At 43.2% G+C, this 15,785-nt stretch overlaps 1 protein-coding gene across 4 annotated transcripts in view; it reads right to left on the bottom strand.

The window, feature by feature from the left end:
* CALCOCO1 (calcium binding and coiled-coil domain 1) overlaps positions 1 to 15,785 on the bottom strand; it is a 338,287-nt gene that overhangs the window by 23,512 nt on the left and 298,990 nt on the right. For 2 of the 4 annotated variants that reach the window (XM_042454706.1, XM_042454705.1), the window contains exons 2-4: positions 4,877 to 5,033; positions 1,570 to 1,675; positions 512 to 711 (exon numbers count right to left, since the gene is read on the bottom strand). In XM_042454706.1, coding sequence (XP_042310640.1) covers positions 512 to 711; positions 1,570 to 1,675; positions 4,877 to 5,017 — 447 coding nt within the window. In that variant the 5' untranslated portion in view covers positions 5,018 to 5,033. Of the gene's footprint in view, positions 1 to 511; positions 712 to 1,569; positions 1,676 to 4,876; positions 5,034 to 6,663; positions 6,916 to 14,211; positions 14,681 to 15,785 lie in introns of those variants that run through there. The other 2 variants (XM_042454704.1, XM_042454703.1) reach the window with 2 other exon arrangements.

The raw sequence follows: 15,785 nt of genomic DNA, 5'->3' as shown, positions 1-15,785 counted from the left end.
TCCAAAATTAACAAAGCAGTGAGGCACAGGGCATGAGAACTGATGCTTAAGAATGGGAATGATAATAATAATGGGAAACCAAGAAAGAAGTGTCATAGTTGCTAGAGGATAGACAAAGTTTTAAGCTAAGGATTGGTAGTCTGGGTCCTTTCAAAGGTTCTTGGACTCTACATTTCATTAGCTCCAAGTATCATGGAATATGGTCAGATATTATTGGAGTTGCAGCCTAGCAACATCTGGAGGACCATGGGTTCTTCACTTTTAAAAAGCTCTTTCTAGCTTGCATTGTCCAGTACAGACTGCCACACCGAACACCCAAAAAAGGACAATACAGGAGGAAGGGCTGGTGGCTTACAATGGGATATGTGAGCCCCAGGATACTGATTTGAAACAGAGCTTGGAAGAGTTGCTTTTTTTTGAAACAGCTCTTAGAATCCCCCAAATGGAGATGGAAGCTGGGGAATTCTTAGAACTGGAACAAAGTTACATTTCCAGGCTTGATGTATATTACCTCTAGCAGAGTGGCCTTGGGAACCACCAACAGCATATCAGTGCCCCCACCGTCATCGCTAGCCTCCTCCAGGGTGACCAGCTCATCCATGGGCCGTGGTTCATTGAACTGGAAAGAGGAGCTTTGACCACGTACTTCCCCACGGCGGTCCACATAGCGGAACTGGTAGTGCTGGGGGCCTGGCTTGGGCAGGTAACTTGCTGCAAAGTGAACAGAGCGGCGTGCTTTATTATTTTTCTGATTTCTGTATAAATCAAAGGTGTCTATCAAAGTTTTTTAAAAATACAGTTCTTGATTTCAGTTGTCCTTTCTTTTATATATAAAAGAAGACAAAGACAACTGAAATGGGGGGGGGGGAGATAACTTTTAATAAATAATAGATTAGATGGCTCAGCCTCAGAGTCTGGCGCAAACCCTATGATAGGTTCATTTCAGGGTTGCCATAAGTCAAAAATGACTTGCAGGCATACAACAACAACAACAACAAAAATACCCTAAAGGTATCAGATCCTTTTGGTCTTGGGAGCAGAGCAGGATCAGTCCTGTTTAGTATTTGCATGGGACACCACCAACGAATACCAGGTCCTGTAGGCTATATTTTGAGGATGGAACTGGAAAAACTTCCTTGCATATTCCTTGACTAAGAAAACCCTATCAAATTCATGAGGTCACCATAAGTTGACAGGTGACTTGAAGCTACATACACAGATTTAAAATAATTAATAAACTACTAAATAAAAACTTGTGCTCTCTCAATGACTGGAATAAACACAAATATCCCATGACATCACCACAGCTCAGGTCAGTGGCTTTGTGATGAACCATCTGCAGAAATGGTAAAAGCCAGATTTTGCTTATTGCTAGCACTGTATAAGATATACACATGCACTTCTGTTGACGTATAGAAGCTGAAGGGTAGGCCAGACATTTTGCTCTAACCAAATGCAGCAAATCCAAGTATATCCCTCAATCATTTCTTCACCTTTTTTGAAGTATATGTCTACTAGCCCCTGCCCCACAATCAGGCTGCTGTAATCTATCTGAGTTAACACACCCACCTTGGAATTGGACACTACAGTGAAGAAGGGCCCCTGCTGACATTCCACCATCTGGCACTGTGCACCACACAAAGGTATAATATTCACGCACAGAAGAGGCTTCTGCCTAAAAAAGGGCAAGATTAAAAGAGATTAGAGTATCCCACATCTCTATAGCTCCCCTTTTGCATGTTGCTTAGGTCATCTCACTATCTTATGGAACATGGTACATTAATGCTAGGAAGAGAAGAGACCTATATTTGCCTTAGCTCCTCTTTGCCCTCCCTTTTTCAAGTATGGAAGGAAACAGAACAGGACAGGAGACAAACTTATAACAAGAAACACAAGCCTACTGCTCTTCTTTGTAATTTCAAGTTTGGGGTTTCCCAGGGTGCCCCAATTAATTCTAATTTAGGCCTAGTCTATATATACAAAATTATAAGGCAATGACATAGGGCAACCTTTTCGGCGTGAAGTGTCAAAATTCGGCAAAAAATCAAGCATAAGTCGCATGGTGTGTCACTTCGACAAAAAAACATAATTTACAAATGTAGGACACATTTTTTGAAAAAAACATAATGATTTTTAAAAAAATGTTAATATAAATGCATGTTTCTTAGACATGGTCAAAATGGAGAACACTTTGTTATTTAATAACAAAAATAAAATAAAATAAAATAACCAAGGTTGGGTTGAATATATTTAAAAATAAAATAAAATAAAATAACCAAGGCTGGGTTGTATATATTTAAAAATAAAATAAAATAAAATAAAATAAAATAAAAAACCAAGGCTGGGTTGTATATACAGTGGGCCCTTGGCATACGCAGACCCCCCCGCGTATGCCAAAATCCGTGTATGCTCAAGTCCCATTGTCCCCCTCCTCCCTCCCCCCTTCCCCTCCTGATTACCTGCTCCGTCGCCGTGCCGCCTCCTCCGCCGCCACTGCGGGAAAGTCCGGGTGCTGCTCGTGGAGGCCAAAAGGCCTGCAGGCTGCACCCAGCTCTTTTGCGGTGGCGGTGGCAGCGAGGAGGATGAGGCCTGGCTTTGTCCTCCTCGCTGCGACCGCGAAAGAGCCGGGTGCAGCCTGCAGGCCTCCTGGCCTCCAAGCTGACCCCGGCCCTTTAAGAGCGGCGGAGGCGAGGAAGACCAGGCTTGCCCTCGCCCTCCTCAGCCCCGCCCCCAAGGAAGAAGGGCAGGGGGCAGCCTGGAAGCCTCTTGGCCTCCAAGCTGCCCCGGGCGCTTTAACAGCGGCAGAGGCAGGGAGGGCCAGGCTTCCTCGCCTCCGCCGCTCTTAAAGGGCCGGGGGAAAGGCCGGGTGCTGCTCCTGGAGGTCTCCTTTCCCCTGGCTGTGGTGGAGAGGAGGCCAAGGAGCAGGAGGAGGTGGGTGGCCGCCCAGCTGCGTTAGTGGCCTCGGTAATGGCCGCATGAGCGTGCCCGCCCCGGAGGCTGGGCCCGGGACAAAGGCCCTAATTGGGGGAGAACTGGGCAGGGGTGGGCAGGGCCCCCCCCAAAAGCAGGTTTGTCCCGGGGGCAGCCGCATGTCACCCCAAATGGCTATGCGTGTCAGCACTGACACGCGTGTCATAGGTTCGCCATCACTGACATAGACAGTACCCTTTTAGACTATACAGTGGCAATGTCAATCTTCCAAGAGTCTCTGCAGTAGAAAAATAAAACATTAAGGAAGAAAGCTCTACTCAGTGCCCTGGTATGCTGATTTTCTACTTGCAGCAAGGTTTTTAATATTCTGGGAGGATGGCACAATGAGACCTCTCCACCTGCAGTCTGAAGTAAATCCTACTACAACAGCAATACTGTGCTCAGTTCTAGTTGGCATATTTAAAAGACAATGGTGTTTATCAGACGAGCTCTTAAAGAGGTACTATTCCAGTGTGACTCCTCTAGCTGCCTCCTGTTGCATGCTGGGATTGGCAGTTTTAAGGAGGGGTATTTAGAATTCTCAGGCAGAGAAGTTCAGCTCCTTAAAACTGCTAATCCCAGCATGCAACAGGAGGCTGCTAGAGGAGTCACACTGGAATAGTAGCTCTTTAAGAGCATAGTGTGATAAACATTCTTAACAAACTTGAACATATCTATAGGAATGGTGCAGAGTTAGAAAACCAAGTCCTATGAGGAATGGCTGGAAGAGCTGTCTATGTTAAACTTGTAGAAAAGAAAACTGTAACTCCTTTTAGTCTTCAGATACTTGAAGGGCTGTCATGCAGAAACAAAGCAGACTTGTTCTCTGTTGTTCCAGAGGGAAGGACTAGAACCAGTGGAGTGAAAATTATAGAGAAGTCATCTTGAGCTAAATACTAGAAAAAACTATGTAATTACAGTATAAGAACAGGTTTGACCACAGTACTTTAGGTACTGGTCAGCTCTCCTTCACTGCAAGTATTTAAGCATGATTGATGGTGTATATGTGTAGTGGTACACAAAAGGATTTCTCAGACAGGCTGTATGTCATGATTGCAAGGTGCAGGTGGGTTAATACCCCCAAAAATTCTGTCTTAATTACTCTACTGTTTCATTCTGCTATACTTGAATAGCAGGCCTTTATCACTAACTAATCAGGTTACATTTCACACTAATCCCAGGACTAACTAAAGTTTGGAAAATTTACTTTTTGGACTGTAAGTCTCAGAATCCCCCAGTCATGCATAGTCCAAAAAGTACATTTTCCAAGCTTGGGAACTAATAAACAGTTGTTCAGGTTCTGGGGCTCAAAGGCAAAACAAATGTTTCATGCCATCCAGGCAAGTTACACTTTATCAGCTTCAAAGGATGGTAATGGCAAACCTTGAATTGCCAAGAAAACCCTATGACTGGGTTATCATAGGCCAGAGTTGACTTGAAGGTGCATTGTCAACAAGAGCTTTAAAAAGATCACTCCTCCCACCTGCAACTGAAGTTGTATGCTCCACTGTCCCCATCTCAAGAATCTCCCATCATACTGCAGAGGTGGGGATACTTTGGGTCTTTCAGTCTTTTGGCTTACAACTTCCAACTGCCTCACGTAGCATGGCTAACGCCAAGGGCTTATTGGAGCTATAGTCTAAAATATCTACAAGGACTGAAGGTTCCTCACTCATTTTATTGAACATGTAGACCTGATCAACAGTATCAGAGATAAAATCAGCACCCTTTCTGAACTAAGTACTGTCAGCACTCCAAGACATAATAATAGTACTTGGGGAAAAAAAACTGTGAAGTTTTAAAAAACAACAACAGCATGAAACTGTATTTAAAAAACTCCAGAAATCCTGTACTCCAATGTTCCTAGAAACCCTCCACAACGGCTACTTCTCCTCAATTGCAGTACCTTAAAGATCCCAATCCAATCCCTGGCTGATGGCTTCATGCCTGGCGGGAGGTTGTAGTGACACTCCACCTTGGTGTGGGGTATATAACTGGGAGCCACATTCAGGAAAGTCACCCCTGGATTGGCCTGCACCTCTTCCATTTCCGTAGCTGGGTGGCTGTAACACAAATGAGGGTAGTTAGCAGAGCAAAGAAGTATTCAAGTGATAACAGTCTGGAAGCTGGACCTAGCATGGTGCTTGCCAGAACAAATGCCAACAAAACCATCAGAAATAGGGACCCTCTTTCAATCCAAGTGCCAAAATCAGTTTCAGAAAAATAGCAGCCAAGGAAAAAAGGTGGGACCAAAAATACTAGCAAATCTTAGCTCGAAGGTAGAAAGCATATGGCTCTCCAGAAATTAGGCTGCAACTCTGAGTATTCATTCCTCTCCACAGGCTATGTTGGCTAGAGCTGCTGGGACTTGCAATCCAGCAGTATTGGAATGTCATACTTCCCACCCCAACTTTAGCTTACAGCACTTAATGCCAATATCTAAGCCTTGGGAGAGACAGTCTATTGGAAGGAGTGACAGCCTTAAAATTGAAAATTGTGTCCCCTGGATGCTTCTGGGGACACTATTTAGGGATAAATCCCCCACAAAGGTGCTAGGTCTCAAAGATGAGAGGTCCTGGAGGCTACACAAGGGGCTGTATGTGAACCACTGATTGCACAGTTCCATCTGTGGAACTAAGGCTGCTGCCACACTGCAGAATTAACACAGTTGACACCACTTTAACCACCATGGCTCCATCAATGGAATCCTGGAATTAGTAGTTTGTTGTGGCAACAGAGCTCTCTGATGGTAGGCCAAATATCTCACAATACTACAGATCTCATAATTCCATACCATTGAGCCATGGCAGTTAAAGCAGTGTCAAACTGCATTAGTTCTGTAGTGCAGATGCAGCCTCAGTGAAAGGAAAAGCATTTGAACTTGAACTTTATAGAACGGGTGAGTGTGGGAGAATCATACAAAAGCTGGGAAACTGAAATATGGTGTCATTAAGGGAGGGAGGTGGCCATCTGAGGAAGCCCAGAAGCTCAAGATTAGAGCTCAAGAGCGACAGATTTGGTTCCAGAATTAACAGTTGTTTGGATCTGTAGAAAGACAAACTAGTTTTCTCTTGGTGGGGCAACACTTCTCAGATTATTGGCCTGAGATGTGAGCAAGACTCACTGTCCTTTGGAAGACTATGTTCAGCCAAGGAGTCACAGCCAAGTGAATAAGTTTTATATATGCAAGGTCCCAGGGTCTTTTCAGGGTGGGGTGAGTGCGGGGTTTATAATAATAATAATAATAATAATAATAATAATAATAATAATAATTTTTATTTGTATACCGCTTTTCCTCCAGATCAAAGCGGTTTACAACATACAAACTACATGTCACAAAGCAATATAATACATCAACAGTGACATCAGCAATCTATATTGTCTGCATCTAGCTATATATCTGACTATCCTGAGCCTTGACTGAAACTCGCTCAAAAGCACTACCACTGGAATTCTGGGGATGCACAATTCTTCACTCTAGTTTGGTTTTCTACATTTTAGAGGTGCCAAATGAGGAATTAGAGTCAGCACAGGGCTTGTCTACAATACCTATAAACCCCAAATTCCCCTTGAGCTGGCTGTGTGCTGTTTACACTACTCAGGCCCCAAACTCTAAATCAGGTCCAGGCTGTTTACACAACACCTGGATCCAATTTGGGGTTTGCATGCCTTGTCCCCATTAAAAAGACTTACCTTTTGCTCTGGGCCTTCCAGAAAACCTGGAGCAAAATGTGGCAACAATGGCTGGCAGCCTTCCCATGCAGCCCCTGCTGAATTGGACGAGGATGTAGATGAACCCATAGTATAATCTTTTGAGTATTGTTCTCCACCAGCCGACACCACAGGAAGAACACTACCATCCTCACGTCACTGTTGGCAAATCTGTGCTTAAGTCTGTCCAGCAGTTTACCTACCCGGGAAGCATCATCTCCTCAGACGCCAAGATCGATAAAGAGATTGATCACAGACTAGCAAAGGCACATAGTGCATTCGGAAGGCTTCATAAAAGAGTCTGGAGTAACAAACACTTGAGGCGAAGCACCAAAATCAGTGTGTATAGAGCCATTGTACTGTCTATTCACCGTGAAGGGTCTGAAACATGGGTCACCTATCGCCAACACCTACGACTCCTCAAACGCTTTCATCAGCGCTGTTTACGCACAATTCTAAACATACACTGGACTGACTATGTGACAAATGTTGCTGTCCTTGAGCAAGCAGGGATCACTAGCATTGACGCCATGCTATTGAGGACACAGCTGCGCTGGGCAGGACACGTTTCTAGGATGAAGGACCATCGCCTCCCCAAAATAGTATTCTACAGTGAACTTGCCACGGGTCAGCGTAAGAGGGGCGCCCCAAAGAAGAGATACAAGGACTCCCTGAAACAACATCTCAGGCTTGGCCGAACTGATCACCAACAATGGCCCACCCTGGCCTCGCATCAAGAGGCATGGAGACGCACTATCTACAGTGCTGCAGCCTTTTTTCAAAAACTCACGCCGAACGAATCTTGAAGAGAAATGACAACGCAGAAAGAACCACAACCGGGAAACATCACCCAAGGAGACTTTCTGCTGTGTTTTCTGCAACCAGACTTGTTTATCTTGGATTGACCTTTTTAGTCATCAACACGCTTGTAGAAAGCGCAGGATGAGTCCTTCCTGAATCTTTGTTCGCAAAGTAAAGCCAGAGAGAGAGAGAGAGATTGGACTAGGACTCTATTAGACCAGAGTGTGACTCCCTGTTCAGACATGGAAATCAGCAGGTGACTTTGGGCAAGTCAAACTCTCTCTCATGTTCTGAGGAAGACGATGATGACCCCCGTCTGAAGAAATCTCCCCCCCCTGCTCCGTGATAGGTCTCACTTAGGGTAGCCATAAGTGAGAAACAGCCTGGAGGCACACAACACATTCAATCAGTATTGGGGCATGACTCATTAAAACTATAAAAATTTTGTTTGTTCATGGAGGCAGTTAGCTCTGATGGAGGCAGTTAGTAGGACAATCCATCTGCTCCAGGTTTTTGCCTGAACTTTAATATGAGCTATCAAGGGGAGTTAACCAACTTTAGGGACTGGGTTCAGACCATGGATAGCTCCCTAAGTGGATTCTTTCCTCCACCGACATTTGATCCACCTGATTCTACAATCCATACCCATCGCTCTAAACTAAACAGTCAGCTTTTGGGATGCGTGCACAAAACTAGCAAATGTTCAGGTGGACTGTTTCAGCCAGGAACTGAGACAGGAATAAGCAGTGGGCCATGATGGCACATGCGCAAAGGGACACAGCTGAAGGTCATGAAGAAAAGACACATGACACAGACGTAGCACCCCACCCAATCTTCTGCAGATGCTATTTCCCCAGCCGTGAGAACCTGTTAATTATTAATTAGTATGATCGTTTATTTATGCCACATCAACCACTTCGATGGCACATTGTGGGGCTCTGTCCCAAGGCAGAGCTTGGAAATAATCTGTTGGAAATAATTTGTTTCATTTATATTAAGAAAAGGTTGGCTTAACAGGGCAGAACTCTATAACACAACAAGGTTTTATCTCTGCTCAAGAGGCTTCAAGCAGGCAACCTCCCTTTTACTGTTGAAGGTTTATTTTGCATGAGAATTTCTGTGCAAAATGTAAATCAGGAGTTAGAACTGAAAGGATATTCAAGGCATTTCTCTTCCAGTTACTGTTCTGTCAGGGTTGTTGGTTGTTCTTTTTCTTTCTTTTTTTTTTGAAGTTCATTACCATCTTTAGAAAAATAACTGTATGTTATCTTTCAGGTATTCCCACTGTATGGTTTTATTAAAGTGGTATTTTTCAAGGTACGAAAAACTTTCCACATCTGCTTATTACAGAACAAAATGCTGCCCTTAATGAATTCTTCTAAAAATACTGGAGGGAAAGGATATGAGACATGCCCTACTCCTGCCTTGTTTTATTTTTAAAATAATCTTTTGTGCATGTGCAGCACAGTTGTGTACACATCTAGTCAGAAGTAAGTTTCACTGAGTTCAGTGAGGTTTACTTCCAGGTAAGTAGGTATAAGATTGCAATTTTTTATCTCCAGTATGTCCATTTTTCCAGATCATGAAGCAGATATATCCCTTCCTTTGTACACCAAGCCAATCAAGTTTTTAAAAACCGAAGACAGACAAAACTGGAATGAGGGGGAGGCCAAAGTGTATGAGAAGAACAAATTTAATGAGCTAGTTTTGTTACTCTGTTTTATCATAAAAAGGCGTAAAGGAATCCAGTAGCACCTTTGAGACTAACAACTTTCATGGACTCTAATCCATTTCATCAAATGGATGGAGTGAAGCCTCTGTGGACAGTTACATACACAAGTGTATGAGTGTGTGTATGTATGTGAGAGAGAAAGAGAGAGAAATGGAAGGAGGGAGAAATTTAATGGAAATGCTACAAAGGTTGGTATAAAAGAGTACATAAAAGGACAAAGTGGCAGACAGGTTTTGTGTACGAGTATATATAGGTAGGACAAAAATAGTAAGGAAGACATTGCCGAGCTCTGGGTCTGCTGCATTAATATCTGATCCTTTAAACTGTAGATGCCAAAGATTGAGTTTGGAACTTTTCTGTTGCAACTGCACGCAAGGTATGTGCTCTTCCATTAATCACTGAAAATCATGCTTTTTAATTCTAACAGAAAGGCAAAGGATGTGGTGATTCAGTAATGCAGGAAAATGTTCTTCATGTGATCATAATTTTAAAAAAATCTGATTAAGAATTCTTTCCCCTTAAACCAGCTGATCTTTACATTCACTTGCTTGTGCACTTCGATATTAATTTGGACCAGTGTTCTCCAAGTGGAATAAGAACATCCTTCTTATTCATCTTTTCCAATCCAAACAAACTACAGTCGGCTTTCCACATTTGCAGATTTGACGATTCACAGATTTTATTAGTATGTCCTTTCTAGGTATGTCTAGGTCTTCCAGCATGATTCTGCCAGAAGCTGAAGAGTCATACGGGAGGACCTAGAGATTCCTAGATAAAACATTTCTCTAGGCATTTGTAGTCTTCCAGTGCTATTCTATGGTCAACTTCTGGCAGATGTTGACCACAGAGTTGTCCCAGAGGACATAGAGATTCCTAGAGAGGTGTTCCTTGTGGTAAAAGAAATGTTTTTCTACTTTCTTGACAGTCTTGCACCCTTAACCCAGCAAACATGGAAGCCCACTGTATTCAGGGCACTTGAAGGGTAAGTGAACAGTTTCTATGTTGGTGGATGTAGAAAGAATAGAAGGGAAATTCAGAGCTGGTACAGACAGGCCAAAATAAAGCTGCTTTGGGTCACTTTGGAGGTATGCTGTTTAAATGCAGCATGCGTCCTAAGAGACCAGGACTGGAAAGCAGCTTTGGAGCAACTTCTGACCTCTTAAGATGCATGTGTCATTTAAACAGCATACAGTGGTACCTCGGGATACGAAATACCCAGGTTACGAAATTTTCGGGATACAAAAAAATCCCATAGGGAATCATTGTTCCGGGTTACGAATGTTTTTTCGGGTTACGAAAAAACTTTTGGTGCTTTTTTCGGCTTTTTCGCACGGAATCGCGGCTTTTCCCCATTAGCGCCTATGGCAATTCGGCTTACGAAGGCTTTTCGGGTTACAAAAGCGGCCGCGGAACGAATTAATTTCGTAACCCGAGGCACCACTGTACCTCCAAAGTGACCTGAAGCAGCTTTATTTTGGCCTGTCTGTTCAGGCCCATAGATAATTAAACTGATGGATCTGGTTGTTAGAACCCAGTGCTGGGCAATTTCCAGATGTGTTGGACTACAATTCCCACCATCCTCAGCTATCTATTGTATTGTGATATTTGTAAACAAAGGCATCTGGGGAGCATTTCAAAAAGTAGACCAGTCCTTGATATTTCAAGAGATACAGGGAAGGGCACAATAAGCTCTTACTTCCTTCTGTTCCAGAACAGATAGCAATACTGTCTGCAATGCAGTCTTGGGATATAGGAGAAAAGGAGGTCAGCCGCACCCAGACAGGTTTGCCATCTGACCAGTAGTAAAATGACACCATTATAATTACTTGCCACCATTTATTTCTCCAACACTTTTAGCCCACAGGGCAATTTACCATCCTTAGATCTTTCTCTTGAAGTAGCAGCATAGGGAGAGATTTGCTGTGGGAGATTACCCCTCCCCTTAAGGCCACAGAACATGTTTCATGGCTGAACAGGCAGAGATTTGCGTGAGGATCTCTCATATGCCTCTTCCACCACTTTAGCTTTATGGCAACTGACTCTAGTATCAAGTCTGCTCACGCTCACCCTGTATGCACTTAAAAATCAGGTCTCAGGGGATAAACTGGAGCCTCAGAGAATTGCTTTATTTCACCAGGTAGGACAGACAGCACTGAAGGAGGAAAAGGTCTGATTTTATTACGTGAAGTGGCTTTAAGACATGGATACCCATCTCTACTGCATGGGAGCAAGGACTCATTGGCTCAATAAGAAGTTGTTTATGTGTATTTCATTGCACAACATCAACATGCAAAGAAGTTGGTAACATAAGCTTTCATAGATTTAAATCTACTTACTCAGATACACCGAGTGAAGTGCCTAGGAACAGACCTTTATACGCAGGCTGATGTGTGACTAACAATAGACATGCAAAATTTATGGGTATGGTGATAAGGTGACAAGTGCAGTTCTGATTATGGTCACTGGGGGCCAAAGGCAGGAGGAAAGATGTTGCCTAAAGTCAAGGTAAGTAGATAACCATATGAATGGAGGTGGGAGTTATTGAAATGTGGTGTGTGCAAGTTCAGAACCAGAAATTAGTTGTGATGAACTTGCCAAGAGAGCCTTCATGAGGTTGGGTTGTTAAATAGTATTATAATGTGTGTGGTGTGCCAGGAAACCATTGTTTCTGTTCAACCCACTACTGATGGACTAGAGTTTGTGGATATGTTCCAATTCTGTTGTTTCTTTTTCCAATCATCCTTTGTAGTGGGGTTTTTTGTTGTTCAAGAAGACCTGTTCTGAGGTTTGACATGGAATGCTCAAGAAGACTGAAGTGTTCTGCAACTGATTTTTGTGTATTCCCATTCCTAATGTCTGATGTTTGTTGATTTTCCTCTGGATAAAGAGACATTAGGAATGGGGATGCACAAAAACCAGTTGCAGAACCCTCCAATCTTCCTAAACATTCCATCTTGGACCTTAGAACAGAAATCCTTGAACAAAAAAACAAAACAAAACAAAACAAAACAAAAAAACCACTACAAAGGAAGAAAAACAATAGAATTGGAATACAGTGAGCCTTTGGTACCAACAGGAATTTGGTTCCAGAACTCCTTATGGATACTCAAAAAATGTTGATGCTCAAGTCAGTATTTAAAATTTAAAATTACCTGTGCTCAGAGCTTGCTGCCACCACTGCCCCCATCCTCTGGAAGCTTTATTCTGTTGTGGGCAGGTGGTTTCTGGATGGAAATTTTTGGAGCCTTTGGCATACTAGATACTAGATACAGTATTGGCCACGATAAACCTGGGATTGATTTTCAACAGCCTAGTGGAGAGGGAGTGGTGGTGTCAAGCCTAGTGCGCCAGGCACTTGCCACTTCTACCTCCCCTCCTTGGGATTGACTTCCATCAGCCAAGGAGGGGAGAAACAATAGCAAGCTCCGAGCAACAGGGGTTGCATATTTTACAGGAGGAGTGGGGAACCTATAAGGCCCAAGATATTGCTGGACTCCTAATTTTAGTCATCATGCCCATCAGTAAAAGATGATGGGAGCTGTACCTGAACAACATCTGAAAAGCCATATGGTTTTCACTTCTGTTCTGCAGCTCAGCTGATGTTGTCAATATTCCTACATTTGAAATGAGCCTAGGAGTACTTTTTTATGTGGTATTTTTGGGGGGGAGCTGTGAGGTTTCCAGCTGCAATCCTCTTATTTGTCACCAAAGTAAGGTTCTAGTCATGCACACTGGAATACAAACCCAGATACTTGCTTTCTTAATCCTAGGTTTTACAAAGTGGAGCAAAAGATTTGGAGCAAGTATTAACAAGTTTGGCCTTGAGACTTTGAAAGTAATTAGCAGGTCCTAATACAAAGAAATGGGTGTGCTACAACATTTGATTGTCCTGATGTGATGCCTATATTCAGGACAACAGGCTACTAATGGAGAAGAATATGGAGAAATAGATTTTTCCCAACTGGAAAGGTGGGGGGCAGGCAAGGCTGCAGAAAATAGCAAAGACTTGGAACAATTGCTGAAGAAGGTGCTAAGTTACACTATAGAAAAATAAATAAATAAATAATGACCATGGAAGATTTACATAACTTCAATGACAACAATGAAGAAATCGAAATAAAGATTTTCCATGGCTTGGCTCCATCATTATTCAGAATGGGGATTGCAGAAAATCAGAAAAAGACTATGACTGTAAGAGCAGTTATGAAAGAACTAGACATGATCTTAAAAGTGGAAAGACATTTCACTGAATATTAGTTATGACTGTCCATGCCATTGTATTGCACACCACTACAGATGTGATAACTGGAAGGTAAAGAAAGCACATAGGAAGAAAACCAACTCATTTGAGATATGGTGTTGGAGAGGAGTTCTGTGGACTGCCAAAAAGATAAATAAAAGTGCCCTAGACCAAATCAAGCCTGGAGGCTAGAGTGACTAGAACTGAGGCTGTTGTGTTTTAGACACATCATGAGAAGACATGACTCACTAGAAAAGGGAATAATGCATGGAAAGGCAGAAGGTAGCAGGAAAAGATGAAGATTGCATTGCAGGTGGCTAGACTTACGGCCATGAGTCTGCAAGGACAGCGGATCATGGAGATGTCTCATTCATCAAATCACTGTAAGTCTTGAAGGTAGTTAACACATACACAATAATACTGCATCCTTGATAGTCTTTCTCCTCTTACCAACACAAGAGATCATTGAGAATAGCAATTATTAGGCCTAATGTGAAAATTTCTCACACGGCAGCCCACCATGACTAGTACTTTTACTGATTTTTTTTAAACAAGAAAAATATTTCTTGTCCTCATGGTAAAAGAAGAGAACTGCTTTTTTTTAAAGTGAAGTATTTGTGGTCCAAAACGCAGCATAAGACATTTCATTTCAGTAATAGAGAGCTTTTTAGGTGTCAGACTTTAAATTTGCAGGACTGACTTTGGTTTGTATCATAACAAAATTTTGGAATATATTTACAGGGTGATTACTACTCACATATCATATCCATAGCAGGACTGGATCAATGAAGATGATGGTGGTGGTGATGGTGCTACCTTTGCCATGATAGCTGTGTCTTATTTATTTGTTTGTACGTCACCATTCAGCTAATGTAGCGTACTGGTTTGAGTGATGGACTGGGACTCTGGAGACCATAGTTTGAATCCCAGCTCAGCCATGGGAAGGCACTGGGTGACCTTGGGCAAGTCACACTCTCAGCCTCTGAAGAAACTTGACAAGCAAACCCCATGATAGGTTCACTTTAGGGTTGCCATAAGTCAGAAATGTCTTGAAGCCACACAAGAACAAACAAAATCCATGCACCTGTTGCTTTAAAAACAGAGTGGCCTCAAGGAACTTGTAAGAAGCAGAGGGAGACTACCATTGGCCCTCCATATTTGCAACTTTGACTTTTGTGGCTTTGATTATTTGTGATTTTGATTAAAATGTTCTCTCTAGGAATCTCTAAGTTCTCCAGCGCAACTTTGCCAGAGTTGTGCTGGAGAACCTAGAACTTCCTAGAGAAAATACTTCTCTGGGCATTTATAGGCCCTCCAGAATGATTCTGTGATTCATTTCTGGCAGATGTTGACCATAGAGTTGTGCTGGAGAGCCTGGAGACTCCTAGAGGTAAAAAGAATAGAGTTTTCTTTTTAATGTGTGGTTTTTCCACATTCATGGGGGCCCTTTACCCCTAACCCCAACAAATGTGAAGGGACCACTGCAATCTCAAAGGCGGGTTACACACCGCCATTTAGTACGTATTCTATACGTACTAGGGTTAGGAAGGGGCGGTGCTTCCGCACCCCCCTAACCCTAGTACGTATAGAATACGTACAAGATGGCAGCGCCCTGTTCATACGGGCACCGCCATCTTTACGTATCGGATGCTGTGCGTCCGGACGTCGCGCGGCGTCTATGACATCGCGAGTCCGCCCCAGCCGCCTCACGACGTCATAGAGGCGCCGCAAGAAGAAGCTCCAAAATGGAGCTTCTTTTTTGCTCCGCGCGGGAGCCACATGGTGTGGCTGCTGTGGCTCCCTCACGGAGCAAATGGCGCCGGCGGGAGTGTGATGTCCTGCCAGGACTGATTAATTTCCCCCTGCATTTTCCTTTGTGTTGGTTCAGGCCTTAGATTATTTTAGTGTAGAAAAGTTCATTGTATTAGTTTATGGGAGGAGCTGTAGGTTTCCCCTGCATCATTTCCAGGTTTGGTTTGCCCTTTTCCCAGCATGCTGTGCTGTAGCTAGAGGTTTTTAGTTGGGGAGCAGTCTTTGTTGAGAGCAAGCAGAGAGCTGTCTTTTGGTGGCAAGCAGGCCCAGACAGCCGGAAAGGGCATTTCTTACACCACTTAGCCAAATTAGTTACCACTTAGCCAAATTAGTTACCACTCAGCCAAATCAGTTACCATCAGCAAGAAAATAGAGGAATTTAGGAGCTGAAAGACCCTGCACCAGCTCCATTGAGTAAGGAGAGCAAACTACATCGGACCCAGAAAGATGTCGTCTGGAAGAAAGCTGAACTGTAAAGTATCTTTTGTTTAGAGCTGGGGAGGAGAAAACTTTTTATTT

Source organism: Sceloporus undulatus, chromosome 2 (genome assembly GCF_019175285.1).
Source record: "Sceloporus undulatus isolate JIND9_A2432 ecotype Alabama chromosome 2, SceUnd_v1.1, whole genome shotgun sequence".
Lineage (NCBI taxonomy): Eukaryota > Metazoa > Chordata > Lepidosauria > Squamata > Phrynosomatidae > Sceloporus > Sceloporus undulatus.
Note: the sequence above shows the minus strand (reverse complement) of the source record. Positions and strands in the feature narration are given on the sequence as shown.